General features: G+C 38.3%; 1 protein-coding gene across 1 annotated transcript in view; it reads left to right on the top strand.

The window, feature by feature from the left end:
- Window positions 1-549: 549 nt before the first annotated feature.
- LOC121728042 (retinal homeobox protein Rx1-like) overlaps window positions 550-25325 on the top strand; it is a 37327-nt gene continuing 12551 nt past the window's right edge. The window contains exons 1-2 of the mRNA XM_042116139.1: window positions 550-757; window positions 13757-14022. Coding sequence (XP_041972073.1) covers window positions 550-757; window positions 13757-14022 — 474 coding nt within the window. The remainder of the gene's footprint in view (window positions 758-13756; window positions 14023-25325) is intronic.

Genomic DNA, 25325 nt, shown 5'->3' with positions numbered 1-25325 from the left:
TGTTCAAATTATGTCATTATTTTCTTTTATTTAATCGGCACTCATTAATCATTATATTGAGTGATCGGTGAAAGGGTAATGATTACAAAATATAAAGCTCTCATTATAGTGGTGTTTGACCCCTTCGCTATCTAAAAGTACTAACCATATTTTTTTGGTAGCTGCATTAATTCAATTAGTTTTGGAAAATGAAATTAAAAATTTCGAATACTTTCTTCGCAAATTATATTCTACAAGAAAACGTTAATTAGCGTTCTAATTGAATCAAAATTAATTAGAAACTTCTTTTGAGCGATTCACTCGAGCCGCGAGGCGCGACAAAACGAAACACAATTACGGCAAGAATGCGCGAGGGCGTAAAGTCAATCGGAAGGAATAAGATGCCAATACGCGGCACAATCGGACCCAATCAGGGCGCACTATCGGTTAGTGCTCAAACGAAATCCGAAAATTCGCACTCGGCGGGCTCCCCGCGGTGGCCCCGCCCCCTGTGGCGGCGCGGCGCTCGCTCGGGGCGCGGGCTCAGTCGACCGCGGCGCCGCTCGCAGCATGGACGCGCCCGACTCGCGCGACGCCAGCCCGCGCGCCAGCCCCGTGCACGTGCTGGACTCGCTGCGCATGGGCATGCTGTACCAGCACATGCAGCTCACGCACATGCAGCTGCCGCCCGCGCCCCGACACACCATCGACGCCATCCTCGGTCTCAGCCGCCGCCGCGACGAGGAGCCCGTCTCGCCCGGGGCCAACGAGAGCGCCGGTGAGTACGGTGACCGACACTGATAGACTAGACTGTGCCTCGGGAATGAGTGACCTATGCGGGGGAAGCCAGCACGCTAAGTTAATAGTAAAGTGACATTGGAAAGTAGATAAATCCTGGACCAAAAGTGAGTAAGAGATGTATTAGTAATAGCTTAGCTGATGCCGTAGGAATTACCTGCACATTAGGTAGGTAGCTCTAGATAGAGCGCCGGTGACTGCAGTGTCAGGTTATCTAGTAGGCTAGCGCTCTCAATTATTCTCCCGTAGAGATAACACGAACCCAACAGCCGTAAAATTTCCTACAAGAAGCTTTATGATTCCTAGTGTAGTAGTAGTGTAGTTATAAACAATTTAATATAATTTTGTCATCGGAAACAAAACGTTTCTAAATATTATCAAGACTGACAATATTTAGAAACGCGGTTCTAAATATGTATCAAAAGGGAAATAAGTATGTGCGCTATGACCATTGTCCATAAATATAGTCCTAAATCAGTCTTAATAAAATAAAGCTAAGTAACTTTCTGTCCATCAATAGCTAAAACTATCCATAATAGAGATACAAATTGATATCCATATTTAATACTATAAATTCGAAAGTGTGTATGTCGGTCTGTTACCTCTTCACCCCCAACTACTTAACTGATTTGGCTGAAATTTGAAATGGATATACTTTGAGTCTTTGACACTTTTTATCCCGAAAAAATGTACAGTTACTGCGCGATAAACTAATTATGGCGCAACGGAGTTGCGGGCGTCATCTAGTTTTCTATAATTATAATATTTTGAGGCAAAAAATGTAAAAATTTAAATAAAGTTGAAAAAACCAATCCATACTAATATTATAAATAAGTATATATATTTTATTATTGACATTTTGTTCAAAACACCAAAAATAAACCGTGGTTATTTTTATACAACTAATATTATAATTTTTGGTTTATAAAGCGTTCACAGAAAAAAAAGATTACCAAAATCGTAGTTTTAAATTGTATAAAGCACACGGATGTTATAAGAAACTTACAATGCTTTTAGGCCTAAAAAGTTTGTCGGCACTCGATAATGTTTATTATTTTATAAAGATCTAATGAAGTTACTATCTAGGAATCAAGTTTAATTTCAATATACAGAATATTACCACAATGTATTGCAAGCAAAATCGTACAGAGTTGTTTTACAAGCCTTATAGCCAGTATTATAACTTGTGTAAGTGATGCTGTATAAATTTAATCGAGATTGAAATAAGTATTAAATTTAATTACCTCCTATCAACATTCCATATAAATAAATTTAATAATTATTCCTAGAAAGCAATTAGATGCATTTACAATTACAATATATAAAAATAAATTTAAAAATATATGCAAACTTGGGAGAGAAAAAACTTCGTACTGAATACTTTCTGTGGTAAACGGTTCGCGCAATATATTCTCATGTACACTGTTTATTTCTAACTGCCGTACTCAGAGACATTTAATTATGATTAACCTCAAATTTAATGAAGAGTTTGACAAGTTATGTATGGGGCTTATGTCAAAATTTTAAATTAATTACATTTAAGTAATTAATGTTCCACTCTGAGGGCGGCAGTAAGAGTTGTTTTTATAACATAAAATAATTATCTTCATGAATGTTTGCCGCCGCCGGCGTCGGCGCCTACCTTCAACCGCCCCAAATATACTGACCTTACATTAATAAACACCAGGACATGGCTACTCTGAATAACTTTATTATTAAGTTACAAAATATACAAACCAAACCCCCATTAATCTATGCGGCTACCCAATCAAAATACAACTACTAAATAATTTCTAAACGTTAGCAAAGACCAAGTATTTTGCTTCAATTCTTTTATTGACACTGTAAGTCCTATTAAAATAGTAGCATATTATCGTTGTAACGGTTGTTAATAAGATTTAGATTAAATTCGGTATCTTTTGAACAGAGCTCCGAGCGCGTAGCTCCGTGCTACGCGGCTACGAAGCTGCTACGCGCGTAGCAGCTTCTCTATGAGATATCATAAAAAAGTAATAACTTTTTTTCTTTTTTGTTTACAATGTTTTTTTTAAATATTTTTCGTTATTTGTGCTCTAAGAATGTCGTTAAGATGCATTTTATTATTCCTGGCGTGCTACGTTCCAAGTGCCACGGGAGGACAGGAACACAAAATATATGACAAAATAATCATCTTATATTTTGTTGAAGCTGCTCAAACTATCTGAATATTCATCAACTATAACAAAAAATATTACTTGTGTTGTAATCTAAGCAGAAAACAGAATATTGCAAACAATATTGCACATAAATGTCTATTATATTTATTAACATAAACTTATACATCATAAAGTTACAAAACTTTGTGTTGCGTGGTGTCGTAACTATTTATTTATTTATTATTATTCGTCGAAATATAATATTATATATAGAGTTTATAAATAACACTTTAATAACATAATCATGGAGTACTATTTTATAACTACGTTACGTTATGAGTTTTTTTTATCTATACATACTACATATTATATATTATAAATAAAATTGGAGTGTCTGTTTGTAATATTGAAATAACCGTTTTTTACTACATGCATATTATGAATCTATATACGCTACATACACCAAAACAACATTTTTACAATTTTCGGCTGTATGTCTGTCTGTCTGTCTGTCTGATTGTTCCGGCTAATCTCTGAAACGGCTGGAGCTATTTTGCCGGGACTTTTTTTGGTAGATAGCTGATGTAGTAAGGTGTAACTTAGGCTACTTTTTAACCGCCTTCCAAAAAGGAGGAGGTTATATTTTACTTTTTTCATATTTGTTAGCGGACTATCCATCTTTGTTATTATACTATGTTGACGCGGACGAAGTCGCGGGCAACAGCTAGTATAATAATAATATCTATGGACGCTTCACACCACGTCAGTCTGGCCCCGTGGTAAGTACCTGAAGGACTTGTGTTACGGGTACCAGACAACGGAAATATATTTAATACTTTTATACTATACATATATTTAAGATTTGTATCATATGATACACATATTTAATACACATCCATGACCCAGGAACATTGAAAAGTTTTTGTTCCGTAGGCGGGATCTAAACCCGCGACCCCCGGCTTGAGCCACCAATGCGCTCACCACTGAGCCACAGAGGTCACCGTATAGTGTTTATTTCAAAGTTAATCATACATTTCAGGGTTAAAACGATAACAATAATTATTTAAAATGTTTAGTATGTCTTGTGAAAGTCTTAGATTTTTTTATGAGCAGCAAAAACTACACAATCTATAGTTAGAATATATATATAGTATAATCTTATGTTTTACGAGTATTAGCAGTCAGGATTTTTTGTATTTTAAACTTTTACAAAATAAAACAAAAATATGTAATGTTTTTTGTTAAAAATATTTTTTACATCTAAATGCACAAGTTAATAAACAATAACAAATACTCAAGAAGTTTTTTGATACGAATATTAATCATGTGTAATTATTGCCAACAATAAAATTAATATTTTATTACCCGCAATTAGACTCGCACTAAAGCTACTTACATTAATAATACACGTCTAATAATGTATGTATATTTGTTGTAGTAATGAATTGACGGACAGTAATCCACTCTAGTTTCACAATCGCTAATGCAATGATCACTTTATATAACTCTGTTCGGTGCCGAGATAACGATCTACCGTCGCGGCTCGTCGATCGGTCCGCGGTCGATACATCTCGTCGTGTTGTTTTGTATTCGACTTAAAAAGGTTTAATGTACTAATGAATTGATGATACAAATAAAACGAGTGAAAATAACATTACAGTGCGTTATGTCGACCAATGTAAAAGCTCTCTGTTAGCGCATCGCTTTACTACTGGATGAGTTCGAATGTTTAACGCTGTAGTTATATAGAAAGGAAGTTAAAAAGGTACTTAAGTCATTTCCAGCTGTAATCCGTATTTCGTACAAATTTTATAAAAGCTAAAGCCTGCCCGTCTGTCTGTTTGTTAACTTTTCACGCTTAAGCCGTTGAAACGATTAAAATGTTCACTGTTAAAGATGGCTTCGCGTCGTGTGACAGGACACATATTATAAGTTATACCAAAAGATGCATAGTCGATGCCCGATAAACGAATGATTGCGCAAAAATGTTACAGAAAATATTATGTAGTTGTGCGAATAGACGTTATTAAAAGCGTTAATTTTAAAATCAATCTATAATCTAATTTACTTCCACTTTGCGTCTAATTTGCTGTAATTTTATCGGCGATCGGGAGTGTGGTGAACGAGAAAATTAAATTAAAAGTCAGAAAACCGGAAGAGGAATTACGAGCATAATTAGTGAAATATAAATGTGGGACAGAATTATATCGGCGCTGGAGCTGGGGCAGGCACATTCGGCAAACGCGATGTAGATGGTCGCGATAGCGGCGTGGAGCTTGTGTTTCAGTTATTTCATTAGCGCTGAACAAATAACAGGTCTAATATAATCTACGGTTCTCTTGCACTATTTTCATTATTTTATAAATATAAATTAGTACAAATTAATGTCGATAAATATTAGCAACAGGTGTAAATTTTGTCGAACCCGTCATGTATTTTAATAAAAATGTAACCATGTCTAAATAATTATAATGTAAGCAGGGCAAAGTACTTTACATTTAATATTAAGTACTGTTTAACAACAATTGACATTCAATCTACAGAGTAATAATTAATGGCATTTGTGGAATTTGCTAATCATGAAGAAATTCATTCTTACTAGAGATCGCCCTATCGTCGAAATTCGACCTTAGTTTCAATGACATTAAGATCTACTTATATTTTGTAAAAAAATATTGATTTTATTATATTTTTTTCAACTCTTGTCTCTGGGACTCAACTGATCTGAGACTGGCCGTGTAAGCATTGTCTAATAGTATCTCAGATTAAAAAAAAAAAAAAACTATAATCCATTTTCAATTTGTTACCTTGTTGTCAACAGACTTCAAACATAAATAAAAGAGTTTAATTCGTATGTATAGGCTTGTCACTCAAAAATCTGTAATTTTTTCTAGTGTGTGTGTTGTAGTGTGTGTAATGTTTCATTTATTAAAAAAATGTATAATAAAAGCATAATTTCAAAATAATATTAGCTCGATGCACTCCTTCAACATATAAACTATACCTGTGCAAAATTTCATTCACCTACGTTTCCCCATTTTTCGTCAAAAGGGATACAAAGTTTTTGGCTCACGTATTAATATATAGATTCTAACTTACTCGTAAGGAGTCTGAAAAAAATTATTTTTATTTTTATATTATTTTATAGTTAATATGCTGCATGACCCGGCAATATTTATTACAAAAATAATAAAGTTAACATGATTAACTTTAAGTATTAATAACCCAGAAGACTAATCTACGTCTGCGAGGCGTACACGAAACCGAATATCATTTGTATTTTCTAATGGTTTAAGCTAGCGCGTCGTGCTCTTACGCCAACTCAGTGGAAGCCAGGAGCTAGCATACGATGCCATGCATGAAATAAGTTCCGCAATTTTTTATTTATCTAAGGATTGCACGCCTCTGAGACGTATGTTTAGGCTTTATGTAAGTTTTAGCTAGGCTTATGAGAGTTTACTTTTGCTTCTTTTTCGTACTTTTTATGTTTTTTTCGGCGTTGTTTCAGACATAAATTTTCACAGTCTCAAAAATTAAACGAAGACTATATTTTAGCAATCCTAAACGGGGAAGATAATCCTTCATTGTAAGATTCGGATACTGAAGTTGAGAATGACATTGTAAGATTCGGATACTGAATGAGAAAAAAAAAATAGTTATGTGACTGAATATGTTTCGACTTTACGACAATATTGCACCTTTTATTCATATAAAAAAGAAAAATATCCAATTTGGTCTGTTATAAATGTTGAAAATTCTGTGTGTAGCGAGCGCAAGGTCTATAATTATGTGTGGAGACTGCTCTTAAGGTTCACCTAGTCTTTTGAAATCTAATCAGTTTATATGTTTACTCTTTGAATAACTAATTAGAAAAAAAAACGAAAATTTCTTCAGAAAAATAATATATTGTTTTTGTTAATTTTTGAGGAAGCTGATTTTTTGTTCCAATTTTTGCACATATTTTTATTGTTGTGATAAATAACTGTCACCATAGTAATAATTCATTAAATGTCGTTTTACTGTTAGCTTATATTCCAAATTTAAATTTTTTGTCCAAAAAAGAACAAAAAAAAATGCAAATTTTACATAAAAATTGTGAATTATATGTGTACTGTGTACGACTCTGAGACGTATATTAATGCTTAGTACACAAAGCATTAATATACGTCTCAGAGTCGTACACAGTACATTGACACCTGAGATAGATTAGGCTTCTAGGTCTAAATAACAACTTGTTGATAGTGAGTACAGAGAAATCTGTGAACTGACCATAAATATAGGAGCGCGAACCTTGCTAGATCTGTGCTTCTTATCTTACGAGCTAAATAGCCCTAACAATATAAATCTTGTGAAAAGTCGCTCTTTGGAACATTTAACTAACTCTACATTTTGCAGATTTTATTGTAAATAATTAATTATATAGTTTAATTATGTATAACTGATGTATGGCATTATAATAAGCTTATAGTGTGTATTAGTATGTTTAATAGGTAATTACGGTTTATGTAGGTCTATTACGATAAAATATGTATAAAATAATTTTATAACTATTTATTTAATGTCTTAACCAATTCATTGTTTGAATGCGCCTATTCTACACTTTCATCATCACCCTAAGGTTGGCTGTGTTGGGTAGAGAATGCCACACGGCATTAAGCCCGCCTATGTAAATATTTGCATAAAGTGTTTTAAATAAATAAATAATAATAATTGTTGCATTTAATTTATTGATATTTGCTTACATTAAGTTTTAGTAACAAAAATACGAATCGGTAAGAGGTAGAGTATAGGGCATACTCCGGTAATGTTTCGATTATAATCTTTATTATGATCACCACGAAACGTTAATTAATTACACCCACAAACGGTAGCCATTCAGTATTTATTTGGGCAATTTTTATGGCAATTAAAATAAATAGTCGGGCAATTATTTAGGTTAAGCTCCGCGCCGAGTGCGTGAGCGCTCTGACTTGTGCTAATCGAATACACAACTTCCAAATAACATTTGACATGCCGCCGCCCGCCGGAGCACGCGATGTGACCTAACTTCAGCTTAAAGATCAGAACTGAGACTTCGATGCCTGTCCGTCTGTCTGTCTGTCTGTCTCCAGGCCGTAACACAATAACCGCTATATCTAGAGTCTAAACTTCTGTCAGAAATTGTGTATATCTGTTGCCGCTGTAACAACAAATACTAAAAATAAAATAAAATAAATATGTAAGGGGGCTTCCATACAGAAAATGTTATTTTTTGGCCTTTTTTGCTCGTAATCAACAATGGCAACAGCTAGGCACTTGAAATTTTCATAAAGGCCTTAGTTGTATGTCATCCTTAATAATAATAATAATATTTAAATAAAATTAAAAATTTAAGGGTGGCCATCCCATACAAAAACACAATTTTTGGCCTATTTTTCGTCTATAACGGTACGGAACCCTGTACCTTCCCTACCCTTCGTGCGCGAGTCTACTCGCACTTGGCCGATTTTTTATTCCTCATTTAAGGCGAATCCAAAAGAAAATATTTAAGCAGTCTATGTATGTTACAAGTAATATTATCGACTAAACTACTGGTCCGATTTTAATAAAATGTAAGGTGTCAACAGCTTTCCATGACGCCGCGAGTGAAATTTAGTATGACGCGGCTTATTTTTCACAATTTCTTACGTCCATAGCCGAGTACTTTTTAAAGTTAATAAAATTAAATTTGTTCTTGTAATTTACTAAAGCGTAAGCTGTTAATTTACTTTTTTAAATATATTCAGCACATTATATTAATATGTTTGCTGAATACATACATACGTTAATTATGTTTGACTTAATTCAGTTATGTTGCAGTGGAATTGTACTGTCAACAAGGTCTGGGAACAGTTAATTTAGACAACAAGTAAATAAACAGACGGTCAGGCATATAATGTAATGATCAGTTATCATAGCATAGGACTGGTCGTAGTACCGATCCGATTGACTTCTAAACCGGTTGTCCAACCAGTTGTACATACAATTATTAACTATTTACTCCCAGTACAACGCCTCCGTGGTCTAGTGGTTAGAGCGTCGCTCTCGACTCCGGAGGTCGTGGGTTCGAATCCCGCGTTGGAAACGTGTTATTTCCAAGTTTGGTTAGGACAATGCAGGCTGATCACCTGATTGTCTGACAAGTAAGATGATCCATGCGTCGGATGGGCATGTAAAAAGTCGGTCCTGCGCCTGATCTCTCGCTAGTCGTGTCGGTCTTCCGTCCCACTGGGCTATGAGAGTAAAGGAATAGAGAGTGCTCTTGTGTACTGCGCACACACTTGGGCACTATAAAATTACTCCTGCGTACCTGGTCTGGTTTCAATGAAACCGGCCACCGTCACCGAAACCGGTGTGGGGAGTATTATTATTATTATTATTTACTCCCAGTAGGCCTTTATATATTATTTTGATGGCAATTAGGGATTGCAATCCGGAAAACCGGATCCAGTAATTGGATCCGGCAGCATTTTAAGGTTACCGGATCCGGTCCCAAAATACCGGATCCGGTGCTAGCAATTTGTGGCAAACGGTAATAATATATGTTTGTTGCATGAATATTAGGTACTTGCGTTACGCGTGGTGTTTAAGATTTTTCTTGCTTTTTTATGATATTTTGTCAGCAAAATATTATGATATATCATAATATTTTGCTAAAAAAAAAAACAATTAGTACACTACAGTCTTTCACAAGAAGTTGAATTTTCGGATTGCAATCCCTAATGGCAATAAATCTATTGTGTATTGTTCGAAAGCTGTAAACAGTGAACGGTACTATTTGATTACAATCAACGACTGTTTCCGCGCGCGGTTTTGACGGACCGCGGACGGCTAAAGTGTGAAAACTCTATAACTTTTCAGGGTCAGTACAGACAGAACGGAGCGCAGAGGAGAGGATTTTAGTAACGCACTTTAAAATAAACTTTAAAACTATTTAACTTAAGTGCGATAAGGTATTCCCCTATATTATCTTCGACGCGCGAGCATTTTTTTAAGGCTGAAGCTTTAACCCACTTTAGTTTTATAATTTTAACGTACGTTAATAAAATTCTCTCCGCTGCGCTCCGTTCTGTCTGCGCTGACCCTCGAGGTTTCAAAGTAATAATATTGCAAAATATTCTTAAAATCAACAAGTGCGGGTTGAACTCACGCACGGAGGGTTCCGTACCGTTATAGAGCAAAAATAGGCGAAAAAAAATGTGTGTTTGTCGTACCTATTTGTGAAATTTTGAACTGGTTAGTTAGCGCGGTTCTTCAGATAGACAGACAGACAGATAGCGAAGTCTTACTAATAGCGTCCCCGTTTTTACCTTTTGGGGACGGAACCTTAAAACCTTTGCGAGCACCTTTATAATTTTTAAGATTTATCTAAGTAGTGAGATCTATTAAAAACCTATAACACGATATTATTATGACGTCATCGTTAAGATTCGAGATACAGATAGAGGCTGAAGGGCCGCGTATCAAAATAAATCAATAAGGCCGTTTTGTAAAATCATTATTGAGCTTTAACGCGGCAAATCTGACGTGTGATTAGGGTTGGGGCAAAAACGACCCGCGGCCGACAACCGACCGACACCGGCCCGACGCCGGCCCGACACCGACCGACGTAATTACAACTAAAAGGCGCGAGATGCTATCACGTCTTAACTCCTAATGCACAGCGTTTTGTTTGTTTTCTCCCGTGTAGCTGTCTCATATTTTTATCTGCGCTAATTTGATCAGGTGCGAGCGGGACGGTAGTCTGTTTTGACGTCTCTATCTGTCGCAGCGACGGGCGTCACGGCGGATTACCGAGTTATCTACATTTCATGTTGATCACTAATCGCGCCGTAATTGAGTTATTCTCGTACAAAAATATTGACGTCCGATTGAGGATTATGTTCCAACATTGTGTGGATTATTCAATAAACATTATTAAAAGAGCAACCACTCGATCGAGTGCTCTACAATTACAATCTACATAGTTGCTTTGTAGCGATAAATACTTAATGTTGTTTTATGATTTTAAGATTAGTTGAATCAACTATGAAGTATGACTCTATAATCAGTAATGTTACTACAATTTACACTATAAGATCTATTTATAAGAGTTCTTCTCATAAGACCAGTAGTTGGTTAACGAGCTAGAACAAAATCCTAATGAATGGGTAAATTTGTAATGTCAAAAAAATCACGAAACTGGACATAAATCAAGGAAAATAAGCTTTTTTATTACGATGTGGCTCCTTCTACACCGTGTAGTACCGTGCCGGGTCGTAGGTCGCCGTCGACGGGTTAACAATCGCCAACAATAACGTTATCGCTGTAGTTGTGCAAACAGCGCGCCGCCGACAATTGATTTATCTCACACCACGAGCGGACTTCGTTGTAAATGACAACGCAAACCCACAAATTAAATCACAAAATACATAGTAACTACAAGGATGATAGTTATATTTTACAAGATATGAATAATTTTACAGTGTTTGTTACTACGATCTAACGATAAATGAATGGAAACATATATTTTATACAGCATACTCATTGTTGCTGTCCTTATTTAGGTTAGAAAGTACACTTAGTGAAATATAATACAATCTCTGACTATTCCATTAATCAAATCTGTAACTGTTCCAGGGCTAAAAAATAAAAATAAAATAAAAATTGTTTTATTTCTGAGTAAATTTGAATCAAATGTTCTCAGAAAGTCTACATGGTGCCTACCACCGGTTCGGGAAGTAACCCCGGCGAGATGAACCGGCGGCGTAAGAAACTCGCATTGGGCCACCTTTTACCATAAAAGTGGAATATAACAATTTCAATTTAATAATAATATAATGTAACAAACATTAAGAGAATATTAAAGGTTGTGGGTTCTTGATAATATTATTATATTGCGTATCTCAAGTTTAAAGATCAATACAATTTCGAGAAAGGGCATTTTTTCATACCGAAGCCTAAAATACGAGTACCTACGTGCGCCTACACCCTACGCACAAACATTTATCAAAGTACGTTAATTTGCGTACTATGTTTCTTTAGTCAACTGACCTAACGGTAGCTTAATTTGACTCACATAATAATAAGAATGAAATACCGGCCTCATTTTGTTCCTGCGCTATCTATACTTTTTATTTGACTGACACTGTGCGTAAAATAGGCCTATATTAGAATCGGAGGCTCTCGCAGGGGTGAATAGTAAATACTCAAATTATCATGTAACATGATAGATGGTGCTCAGATGGAGGAGCAGATATAGGTGTGTGGCGGTCGCCGGTCTCGGGTTTAATGTCTATGTAATAGTGTGGTAATTGCGTTGGCCGCGATTTGCATACGCGTGCAGCGCCGAGTGCCGGCTGATGACGTCACTGTAATTGATAGTTTGCCATGATTGATTATTTGGGCCTATCGGATGTGATATCGTGGAAGGGTTTAGTCGGAAACTGAACTGAAATGCAGTTGCAATGATACCTTTTGAGTAGCTGTAGCGGTCGAAATTTTCAGAAATCATTATTTACTCATATATTCTTAGATAAACCTCTTGGCTAGACACTAAATATATGAGTTCAAATAGTTACTAATATTATAAAGCGGAAGAGTTTGTCAGTTTGTTTGTTTGTTTGTTTAAACGCGCTAATCTCAGGAACACAAGAACTACTGGTCCGATTTGAAAAAATCTTTCAGTATTAGATAGCCCATTTATCGAGGAAGGCTATAGGCTATATTTTATCACGCTAAGCCTAATAGGAGCGAAGAAATAGAGGAAAGTGTGGAAAAAACGTGGGGAAATTATTTGAAAGGGCGTATCTCGCAAACTACTGGAGCAATTTTTATGTTATTTGGCACAGATGAGAAGTAGACCACGTGAAGGATCATATAGGCTATCGATTTTAATCATTTTTTCAGTGGCATTATAATTATATTTTATAGCCGTGCGACGCCGGGGCGGGTCGCTAGTTTCATATAAAAGAATAAAAAAGCCATGTTAAAATTTTGAAATGGTGTCAATATTATTGTTTCAATGTCCCGTAGATAGATCAAGATTTCAAGTCTGTGATAAATTATTTAGATATATGTAGTTTGTTCGCGGCATACGGTCATAGCGATTTACGTTAACCATACAAATAAAGTTACGTTACTCTACTTGTAGAATTACAAGTAGAGCAACGTAAACTTTATTTATACTATGACTCCATAAAAATTACTCCAGTAGTTCGCGAGATAAGTCCTTTCAAATAATTTCACCCGTTTTTTTCCACACTTTCCTTCATTTCTTCGCTCCTATTAGGCTTAGCGTGATAAAATATAACCTATAGCCTTTCTCAACAAATGGGCTATATAACACTGAAAAAATTTTTCAAATCGGACTAGTACTTTCTAAGATAAGCGCGTTCAAACAAACAAGCAAACAAACTCTTCCGCTTTATAATATTAGTATAGTTTAGATTTAAAATAGGTAATAGTGTAACGTTATTTTTTAGCAATGTCATTGTTGACAGTGACTTTTTGATGCCTTATGATGTCTTTTTAAAACTATTTTACACCAGGCAAAGAAAATGTCTGTAAGTATGACGTCACAGCGTATTTTTCAGTTTTTCTTTATTTCTTTAATCTCAGTAAATAAGCAACTTATATCTCAGTAAATAAGCAACATAAAAAAATTGAATGTTTTTTCGATATCAGGAGAAGAAACTAAAGAATATTTTTAATTTTAAGGCTTATAAATTTTAAAAATGTTGTCAATTTTGTTGAATACGAGATGACGCCCGCAACTCCATTGCACAATAATTTGTTTATCGCGCGAGAAACGTACATTTGTCCAAAAATTCTGCGTTATTTTCCAGGCGAGGGCTCATGCAACAGCAACGACGGGTACATGCCGGGGGGCGGCAGCGGTGAGGCGGCGGCGGAGGCGGATGCCAGCGCCAGCGAGGACGAGGCGCGAGGGGGCGCTGCATCTGACAAGAAGAAGCATCGCCGCAACCGCACAACCTTCACCACCTACCAGCTACACGAGCTCGAGCGCGCCTTCGAGAAGAGCCACTACCCCGACGTCTACTCGCGCGAGGAGCTCGCTATGAAGGTCAACCTACCCGAGGTCAGGGTGCAGGTCAGTTTGATGATTCTATATATGTACATATGACGTAATAATAAACGCATAAATACAATCTACATCATAATATCATGCATGTAAAAACGATAGTGGATTATTAATTTGCACATATCTTGACGTCATGAATTTGAAAGTGTACAACTAACAAAAGTACTTAATTTCACTTCACGAGTGACGTCGAGGGTTAAGCGTCTCGTCCTGAGCACCCTCAAAAAATTTATAATAAAATGTGACCGGAGGCACCCGCGCGACTGCGACGGAGCGGGCGCCGCTGTTTGCGCACCTTCGCGAATATTGCTCTCTAATAAAGTGAAGTCTAAAGTCGGCAAACAGCCTGTGAGGGCGCCGCCCGCCCTAATAGAGAGAAGAGGCTTACGGCCGACCCCGTCGAGCATATGTCAGACCCGACCGGCGCCGCTAGACCCCCCGGACCCTCGCCGCGCGTACTGCCTGCAGCCGCCCGCCTGATTTAGCAGCTCGAGCTGCACTGGTCGTCCTCTAATTGCTTTTATGGTGCTAAAAGAATGTAGCGGCCGGCCACGCGAGTGTGAGCTCTATTCCCAGGGCGGAGAGGCGTCGCCGCGCGCACGACGGCCGCGCTGTTGACAAATAATGCGGTTGGAGCTAATCTGGTTGTTAATAAAGGGTTAGCGATGTTGTGTCGATGGGAAAATGTGTCACTCCGCGCGCGGGGGGACAGGGGGGGCGGGCACAATACGATACTAAGCATTGTGCCCGCCGTGTTTCATTACAATGTAATGATGTGGGGACCGTATTATGTTAAACATCATAATAGAGATTTATGAATCGTAAAAATTCCTGATTGGTCGGTGATATACAAAAAAATACATTAAAAATACAATCAAGTAAAGCTTGCGAAGTACCTGCCTGATGACTGAGCAGTGCTAATTGTTATGTAAGTCCATTAATAATAATAATAATACATAATAAATATCTTTATTTATGCAAAAAAGTTGTACATTGAGAAGCCTCTGACCCCTGCACTAGGCAGAGGCCAGTTGGTTTTAAGTGGCTTAGTAATGATTTACAATATTCTCTTCTCGCTTTCAAACTATGGAAAATTGTCTTGCGGCTTTGGGTAATTGAATACACAATTTGAACTGCTTTCTTCAATATCTAATATACAATTCATATTTAATCTCTTCTTATTCTCTCTTTTCACACACATACACGCACACACTCACACACATAAAGTTAATTCATATTGTTATAAGTTGCTTTTTGGAAATCTATTTCTTTCTTTCCTGTACTGTAACACTGTAATACTGTAATAGTTATGGAAGGGCGAGTCCACCTAACACAAGTCTCTCAAGATACTTACTAGGTGGATCTCATCTCTTTTGTGTATGTAACAAAATTGTGAAATAAGGAAATAAATTATTTATTATATTTTAAATTTTTGCTAAAGAAAAGTTATCTTGGAGTCTCGCAAAATCCTATATATTAAAAAAATAATATTAAATCACTGTATGCCGGCGATATTAGGATTGCTCGCACAGTAAATCCGAGGTAAAATAGCCCCGAAGAAATTGTAGATGCTCAATTTTCGCAATTTATACGTGGGAGAGCCATGCTTCAGCACGAATGGGCCGGCTCGACTGGAGAAATACCACGTTCTCACAAAAAAACCGGCGTGAAACAGCGCTTGCGCTGTGTTTCGCCGAGTGAGTGAGTTTACCGGAGGCCCAATATCCTACCCTATTCCCCTCCCTTCCCATCCCTACCCTATTACCCTATTCCCTTTTAAAAGGCCGGCAACGCACCTGCAGCTCTTCTGATGCTGCGAGTGTCCATGGGCGACGGAAGTTGCTTTCCATCAGGTGACCCGTTTGCTCGTTTGTCTCCTTATTTCATAAAAAAAAAATGTCGCACATATCCAACCATACAACTTTAATAAAATTCCACAAGACAGTTTTGCTCACTGTTTCTAATGGCGTAAAAACAAACACTGTAACGTGCAAAGACAAAAGCTACAACAATACCGGCCACATTAACCGTCTGCTAATGACAACTTAACCCTTCCTCTGGGGCTAACGAGTTTTTTTCGCCACCGGGACCCTTTCGGCAGATAATTGTTTCCATTTATTGTAAGTTTTGTTCCCTTTTCCTTCTAACTTCTTAATGCATTAAGCTTTTTTGGATGACAAGATGAAAATAGTTTTTTTCATCAAATTAGATGGCGAACAAGTTTGATATCGTACGGTAATAAGAATAAGTAATAACTAATAAGTAAATACATACTTTGATAACAAAATACTAAGGAGGAGTTAAGAAATGTAACGGAATGTTTATCTGTCAATATTTAAAATCTATTTCAATAAAAAATATAACTTATAACACTACTAGATTCGAAAAGTCTCTCTTCAGTCGTACTAACCTCCATCTTTCATGACTATCCTACCTTTGATATTCCACCACTATTTTCTCGGCCACTCGGAGACGATCAGTGTGGTGCAGACTTGTTCAGACCAACGTTTGGGGCTGCAGCCCCACGGTATTTTGCTCCCAAACTTCGCAGTTATCATGAGTTATTCAAGGTTGTCCTGCGTCCGCTCTTTTCTTTGTATATTTTAGCGTCTTGGCTAATTCGTTTATTTGTCGTTCAAGTCGACAACAGAATATTGAACACTATTTGCATAACATATTTTACATAATAATATATAATATGCTCGGGTCACGACCTACGGGCTATCACGTGGGATGCGGGGTGCGGGGTGCGGGGTAAGTGAGTTATCGGCTCCTCAGGCGAGGGTTAATGAGCGTCGCCCGCGGTCCGCCGTCCGCCGCTCATCGTGTTAACTACATCACTCGCGACTCACGACAGATAACTACCAAATAATTCAATAAACGCTACACTACTTACTAATGGAGATAACATCATTGACACGGTGACAAACTTAAACATATTGGGTAGTCACAGATTTGTACAGTATGAACAGCTACATTGTAAGCTTTCAATTGATTTCACAATTGCAAGCTTGCAGTGTTTTTATTAAGTTGTTTCTAGGAGTGCAAGTGTTTTTTTGCTCTGCTGTTTAGTACTGCTTATTTTGCAGCAGCAACCGCCAGATGCTGAATGCAGAGTTTGATTGACACATGTTTACAATGATCAATCGCTGAATAATCCAACAGTTCTGGAGTTCTCGTTCCCGTTACTATATCAAAGCTAATCAGCCTTTAAATCTGAAGCCTATTGACTAAGCAACTAGTTTACCAGCTGACTGGTACAGATGTCAAAAGTAAATTAAAGTAAACTAGTCGTTAATATAATGTGGTCACTGGTCAGCCGGCGGGCGACGTAACACCGAACTTTTAACGCGTTTACCTCCGAGAGTGTTCTAATGACAACTTGTTAGCCTTGGCTTGATTTACTTAGACCTTAGATTTTAGAATATAATAAATTGGGTAGTTTGAATACTTTGTAACACATTCAGCTATAAGCTAGTATATGCTATTATAATGTTTGATTTGTAAGATTTCTTGACAGAAGTTTAGCGATTTACGAGCTAATTTTACTGGTAAAAAACCTGAAAAACTAGGCATAAGCAGTACAAATCTGCTCTCAAAGTCTAACATAGTTTTCCGTTGCGTCCCCACTCCCCTGTCCCGCATCAACCCCGCAGCACCGATGTTTATCTGCCGCGCTATCTCCGCGATCTGCGCTTTGTGCCCGCGCACCCGACCAGAATGACAGCACAATGCTCCCACCATTGTCCCGCGATGGCGTTTAATGGCACGTAACTCTCGACGCTTAAGTAATTTGTTCGTCACAATGACGATCCCGATTCGATAATACTAAGCGGGTAACAGAGTAACTCAATAGATATAGAGATCCAACGAGGTATAGACGGCCGGTGATTAAAAGTGAATTGAAGCGTCGAGACGTTGGAACTAAAAGGTTTTCGTTCGGGTTTAAGTGTTATGTCAAATGAAGCTGATTTTACTGTAGTATGAATAGTAGGTGACATATTGCTCCTCTTGCATAATATTTGTGCAAAAGACTGTAGCTACAAAGAGGGCTAAATTTTTTTTACAGCAAATAAAATTTTAAACCGGAAAATTTGTAATAAAACGTCGCTAATAATGCAATAGGGAGTAAACGGTCCGTATCACGAGTGGTTTGTTCGCGCCCCCGCCGGCGCCGGAGCTGCAGTAATGCCCCGAACTTCATAAACACTTCGCCCCCGCAGCCTCTCGTTCGCCCATCTCCCCTTCCTCGCAATTGCTTGTCACTTATCGTTCGCACGCTCGACTTGCGACACAAATGCGCTAATAAACGTTTTTCTAACAGACTGCCCGGGCTCCGCGACGGTAGAATGCACTCTGCTCCTCGCTGTCAGAGTCGATAGTCCCGCGAATTCTCCTCGTCCCGCGAAGGGTCGCTCCGTATGTTTGTTTGGCGTGAATTCTGTGGAGTGTTTCTGCTATAGTATCGGTTACAATGGGCCCCGCTGTAATTACAGGGCACGGGCAGCGCGATCGCTTATCGCCTGCTAATGAGGCCCCATTATGCCCCGGGCCGGGCCCCCTGCGCCGCTGCAGGGTTAATGATATCAATGAGTATTTGTTGCAATTGTAACGTCTCCGTAGGAAATCATTTAAATATCAAACACACGGAAATACTGCGCGACTGTTATTTGGTTTAGACATACATTAATAAGCTAACTGATCCGACAATGTTGTTTTGCCATTTATATTATTTTAATTAGAATACCGAGATACCGGGATCCCGAAATACCGGGATCCCGCATGCATTTTGCGCGACTAATCCCGGTCGAAAATTTAGCAGGATCACGCGGGACAGGCGAGATTACAAAGAAGCGTGATTCATACATGTAACTCTGCGCGCGGGGTTGCGTGAACTGGCGCTCATGCAGCCCGCTAAATAATTTACCTTCAATTCACCTCTAATTCACTATTAAATGACAATTGTACCAACCAGCGTGGAAGCTGAGCAAACTTTTTCAGCTGCTAGCTACCTCGTGTCGAATCTCAGGAGCTTGAAAGAGTTTTTTAACCTTTATTATGACGTAGCCATTTCCAAAAAAAATAAATAGTTTTTCCTTCATTTTTCAATGCTTAAGCCCACCCTGTGGGATCCCGCAAATACCGGGATTGAAATAATCTTGCGGGATTGCATTCTCTAATTAGAATAATATGCTTGATAGATTTTAGGTGAGATAAGTTGTCATATCTCACGTTGCCATGACAACTCTTTTCAGGACCTCCAAGTTTCAGACAATTTTCGATAGCGTGTTTCAGGATTACACTCAGTATGATCAGCACTAACTTGAAGGATATCTTTAGATACGTTTAAGACCTAAGTTTTGAGAGTTACACCGAGTACAAAACAATGGCCGTATTTTTTCAACCAAATCAAATCGGCTATTATTCACTTAGTTTTTCCCGACAAACGAAATCGATTTGTATAATAAAATGTATAGAGAATTTCGCGTGTTCAATAACATTAGATAGTATTAGTAGCAGGTATCAGGTAGAGCTATGTCTGGGCGGGCGGCGGTGGGGGCAGGGGCAGGGCGGGCGGCGTGTAACTCGGTTAGTTGTGGAGTTACCGAACTAACACGTACTTACACGGCTACGAGATTTCATTACACAAAATAAGTGGGGGAGTTTGCGTTCCAATTTTCTGACACTTTGGGAAATATTTTGAAGGTGTTAGTGCAAGTTTCTTACATTGCATTAAGTCGCTAGTTAAATGCACCGAAACCACAATTCAAACTAGTTAATCTGCGTTCCTGCAAAATCCCTTGCAAAAAGTACACGCGAAGGCGTGCTGAATGTATGGCAGTCTAGTTCGACCTTCAATCGCTAATACTCTATATTATGTTTTCTAAACAAGGTCTGATGGTCTCATGATAGCTTTTAGATCTATGCAAAAATCTACAAAAACTGACATACAGTCAATTAATATGTTCCCAAAAACGAATAATCCCAGATATCAACATCATTTGAATTTGATTAAGTTCATTAAACGGCTCTAAATCAATATCAGCATTATGATTGCCGCTAAACTAGCAACAAAACAAACAGCGACCGCCGGCCGGGGCACGCGGATCAAAGACGAACTCTTATTATCCGCGTGGCACCCCCGTGGTAGTCGCTAAAAGGGAATCTCAACTCTACCACCTCGTGATAAAGTTTATAACAGCTTGGAGCACGTAGCAGGCTACTAGCTATGGGCATAGAATTTTGAATTCTACCCCCTTGTTATAGAAGCTAGAGTGAACTTCAATTTGGCATCGGTAAAACAATTTCCCGATCTCACCGTATCAAATGATCGCCAGCCCCGCGCTCTCACGAGACTTACGCGACACCAAGACGAACATAGCGATGTAATAAAATAAAAATTTGTCATATTATATTTTTATCTTGTCACACTATAAATGAGCGGAAGTATATCTAATAGCAAGTTATTACCGTGTGCTTCTGATACTCGTAAACACCAAGGAGTGACCCTCACAACTTAACAAGCTTTATCGCCGCGCTGCTGCCTTTAAATATGACCCCTGACTTTATAATGTGAGAGATATACAAGTGTGTAATATATTAATCCATATTGTATTCATATTGTATAGATTAAGTTATATACATTGTAATTTTTTTTAAAGACAAATTTTCCACTTTTTTACTAAAAAGTGGCCCCGTGCGATTTTCTTACGCCAGTTCTTCTCGCCGGGTTAGTTCCCGAACCGGTGGTAGGCAACATGTAGTTCAACGTTCTGAAAATATTTGATTCAAATTTATTCAGAAATAAAACAATTTTTATTTTTATTTTTTTATACTTATAAATAATAATATAAATGTATAAACTTGTATTTCATACTCTTACCTCTTCAAGTTTAACTTAAACCATTTCTTCCGCGGAAAAATATAACGAGTAACTACACAATGTACGAGTTTCTAACCAAACAAAGCTGCAAAAATGTTTTATAAATGGATACGTAAATTATATAAATAATACTAATTTCTTCAATTACTTTTTCTTCGTCAGATAATATCGAATTTGCATATTCCACAAGACCTAACTTTACCGTACCTTGGTATAAGATGTTAATTCAACAAATACCCACATCAATTCTTTAACCGACATAATTAAACTTCATACTTCATTATCAATTACATCGCTCTCATATTCCTCATTCATACCGCGCATTACGACTCACAATCGGCCATTAGCCGGAGCCGAACAAAGGCGGCTCATAATACTAATCAAATAAAAAAAATTAATAGGCCAGGATCAATGCGACGTATTGTGCTCATAATTTGATTAAAATTTGACGGCTCCTTCCTGTGGCGGAAGCTCCACAATGCCAGTAATCGAAGACCTTATGGGTTGCGGGTTCCGCACATGCTCCACACTCGCGGGGTTCCGTATGCTCAGCCTCAATGAGCTCAACAGCCTGAATGGAGTGCAAGCACCAATGAGTGAAAGTGCTCGAGTGTTTTTGGGATTATTTCAATCAATTTCCTTTTTAAGTCGTTCTACAATCGAGAAACGTTCGTATCGTAATTCACAAGCGTGTTTCTAGATGGCCTTCTACTATCTAAAAAATCATAATATTAAAAGCCTTGAATCATTGTTAAAAATAATTGCAGAACCCTTCAGACCTTAAATTAGCCCTAATATTGAGGGCTTTTATTTTGCGCGTACGCCTGCGTATCATGGTGAGGAGATGGGGGGTAATGCACACCGCATTACCCCCTACCTCCTCCCTCTATCCCCCCGCACCGCGCCGGAACCCGCCAGACATATTTCCGTTACGCGGTCCTTTGCATGAGAAAATATAGAGGACGAATAAAATATATTTTATTTAGCTCACTTACCCACGGTTACAATGGCGGCGGATATACCATTTAGTCTGATTTGTTGATGTTTATTTTGGCAGATTAAAAGAGAGAACAGAGTAAATTTTATTTTTCTGTCCGTAAATTTACAGAACTATTTTCCCTTTCTTAAGATTTAGAAAATCAGAAAGTGAAATGATGTTTTGGTGAAACGATTACCGCGTAATAAGGCGGCGAGGCACAGACAGTTTAGCCGCAAAGTCTTGAAAACAGATCCGTAACACCCCACAACAACGGCAGGACAACGAGGTTGTGCAACAACAGCATCAACAATACGAAACTCGACTCTATTACAATACAATAGCACCCATATTGCAATTACTTATGTTTGTACAACTAACAATTAAACTTCAATCAATAGAATAAGTAGCTTAATAATACGAGATCTGTTTCAAGATATGGCCACCGACTCGTTTGATTTTAAGACCTTATACTCGAGATTTTTAAGTTTAAAATCGTGGAGCCGGAACACGAGTGTCACCCGACACTCTGAGAGCCTCGGATTCGGCATTGTGAAGGCCGCTTTTATGACGCCGGCTCCTGTACTATAATACGCAGTTCCGAGTACAGGAGGCGGCTGCTCAGTAGCCGGTGTGCTTGTCCTATCGCTTACCGACTGCGAAGTATTGAAATTCGATTCCCAGAAAAAGTCGGTCAGATTAGCGAGCTCAGCTGAAATTGTGCAAGATACTATTGTAGTACCTCGTTTTGTGTTGGGTACTTCGTTTGTGATCCTCGGTGTAAAAGTACTTTCGGCCGTAATGAAAGTAGTCGAGTGTGATCGTTAATAATGCCTTTCAAAAAAGTTTTTGCTCGTCCAATTCTGAGTACCAATAAGCCAATTAAAGTCCAATGAACTTAAGACCATTAATTTAACTATCTCGTAAAAGCTAATTACATTCTCAGAGGAGGCAAAAACTTAACCTCTCACCTCACATGTATTTTTACTCACAACTCACTAGCTATATTTTCTGCTTAGTCAGCTATACCTATGTAATTTTATTTGAACGTAAACGAAAACAAAACAAGAAATTATTCGACTAATTTGTTCAAATTTTGCTAAGAATAGATGAACGGAGCACTCTCTCCACTCTCTTACCGCTGATTCTGTCCCCCCCCCCTCCCCCCGGCTCCCCTCTCCCTCCCCTTCTGTCTCGCGCGCCAATTAGCGCGGGCGAATCATTACTTAATTACGTAATTAATTATGCGAGCGCTCAATTAGAGCTCGGCGCGCGATAATGAACTCTAGTCTGTAGGTCATAGGGGCTACTAGGGGGAAGTGCGGGTGGAGGGAGGGGGGCGGAGACGCTTCATTACCTCACGACTTGAGCTTGCAGTTTAACGGCATTGTCGAGCTAAGAGTGAAGCGATTACTTATAGTCGATTAAAACTTAAGCTGAGGAATTTTAACATAATAGGTTGGGGAAAAAGTCTTTTCGCATTATAGTATGTATGAACTTGTCATAAAATCTCTTGGGCTATACCTAGGCTATACCAATTGTATCTGGCTGATTTTGGTATAATTAAAAAGTATTAATTTTCCAGAAGACAATTCCAAATTCAAATTAGGTGAATGTGAGATTTTCATTTGTTTTTCTTATTGTTAAAATGAGTGATTCTAATGAAGAAATTCGATACAAAAGTAAAAATGCAACACAAGCCGCGAAAATAATTTGTGATGTTTATGGACTTAATGCAGTATCTGTGAGAGTAGCGCAAATTTGGTTTATACGTTTTCAATCCGGAAATTTTGATATCAAATATGCACGTCACTCTGGTCGCCCTGCTACGGATAAAACTGATGCCATTTTTGAAAAAGTGGAGCAAGATCGGCATATTAGTAGTTACGATATCTGGAGATTGACCACAAAATGGTTTTAGCGCATTTGAAAAAAGCTGGGTATACAAAAAAGCTCGATATTTGGGTGCCTCATGAGCTCACTGAAAGAAACCTAATGAACTATGTACTCATTTGTGATTCTTTATTACGACGTAATGAAACCGAACCATTTTTGACGAAGCTGATAACTGATGATAAATTACCGGAGCAAATGCAAATGCATGCAAAAATTACCGGAGTATTTTTGCTGAGTAGCTAAAGTTACATTACAGTTTGGATGGGAGGTTTTAATGCATCCGCCGTATAGTCCTGACCTTGCACCTTCAGATTTCCACCTGTTTCGGTCGCTGCAGAATTCCTTAGGCGGTGTCAGGTTAACATCACAAGAAGACTGCCAAAACCACTTATTGTTTTCATCAGAAGCCCCAAAATTTTTATAGCAATGGGATCATGTCCCTACCAACAAGATGAAAAAAAGTTGTCGAATAAAATGGCACCTACATACTTAAGTCAATTCTAAATAAACTTTATAAAAACAAAAACCTTTTGAATTTTTATATAAAATGCGAAGAAACTTTTTGCCCAACCTAATACTCGGGTTATCTATTTTTTTATCGCTAAGAAATTATAGATTAAATAAAAATTAAAAACAAATTTGTAAAAGCCACCAACAGATTCTTTTTATGAAGTGCCTATTACATTTTTACTTGGTCTATGTAAATGAGGGATGGTAGGGCAAAATAGGGTACCTTTTTGAGGATTTTTTGTGTATCTATGGCAGCTTTAGGCAGGAGCTAGCAGGTTATGTGAGAACCCTAAGAGTTGTTTGAGCACCAGGAACACTGCACGTAAACCTCGCGGTAATCCTCGGGACCTGTTGGCGGAGCCACAAAAACGATACTACCGACAGTGACTCTAGTCTCTACCAGCCGCGGACGTCTGGCTGGTGCGGTGCAGACCCGCCCAAGATGGGGTCCTATAGTAACATAATATTGATAATGTTAGTAATCACGTGGCGGCTTTTTGATGTAGTAAATAATCATGTTACATGATGTATTACTACTTATTACCCGCGACTGCGTTTGTCGGTAATGAGCGGGCACTCCGACCCAGACCCGACTATTATTGGGGCCGGCGCGGGGGCGGCGGGGGCGACCCGGTCCAGTGGCGGATCGCGCTGCGGCCGATGTGGCCAATTACTGCTGGGCGCGTGGCCCACCGTCGCCCGACGTCGGGCCGCGTGTCCCCCGCGTGGCCGCCACGCGCGCACAATGACGATCCGCGACTTCTCTCCGACGTTGCGACATTTCATTACAACGAGTGTAGGTTTACGCGCACATTCGATATTAATTACCCATGAGAGTGAAATTTGGCACCAGACAACGGAAAACGTTTAGGGTAATTTTAACAATGTTGTATTTGTATACTTTGTGGGGATGCCATCCTATAAACAAAAGTATATTCTGTGTGGCTTTCTCTAATCAGTTTCGTTAATTCCTAAAAAAATAACTAGCCCCGTAATCTTAATGCTCTTTAAAATAATGTCACTAATTATCTCGTAGCACCGTAGCGC

Source organism: Aricia agestis, chromosome 6, assembly GCF_905147365.1.
Source record: "Aricia agestis chromosome 6, ilAriAges1.1, whole genome shotgun sequence".
NCBI classification, from domain to species: domain Eukaryota; kingdom Metazoa; phylum Arthropoda; class Insecta; order Lepidoptera; family Lycaenidae; genus Aricia; species Aricia agestis.
Note: the sequence above shows the minus strand (reverse complement) of the source record. Positions and strands in the feature narration are given on the sequence as shown.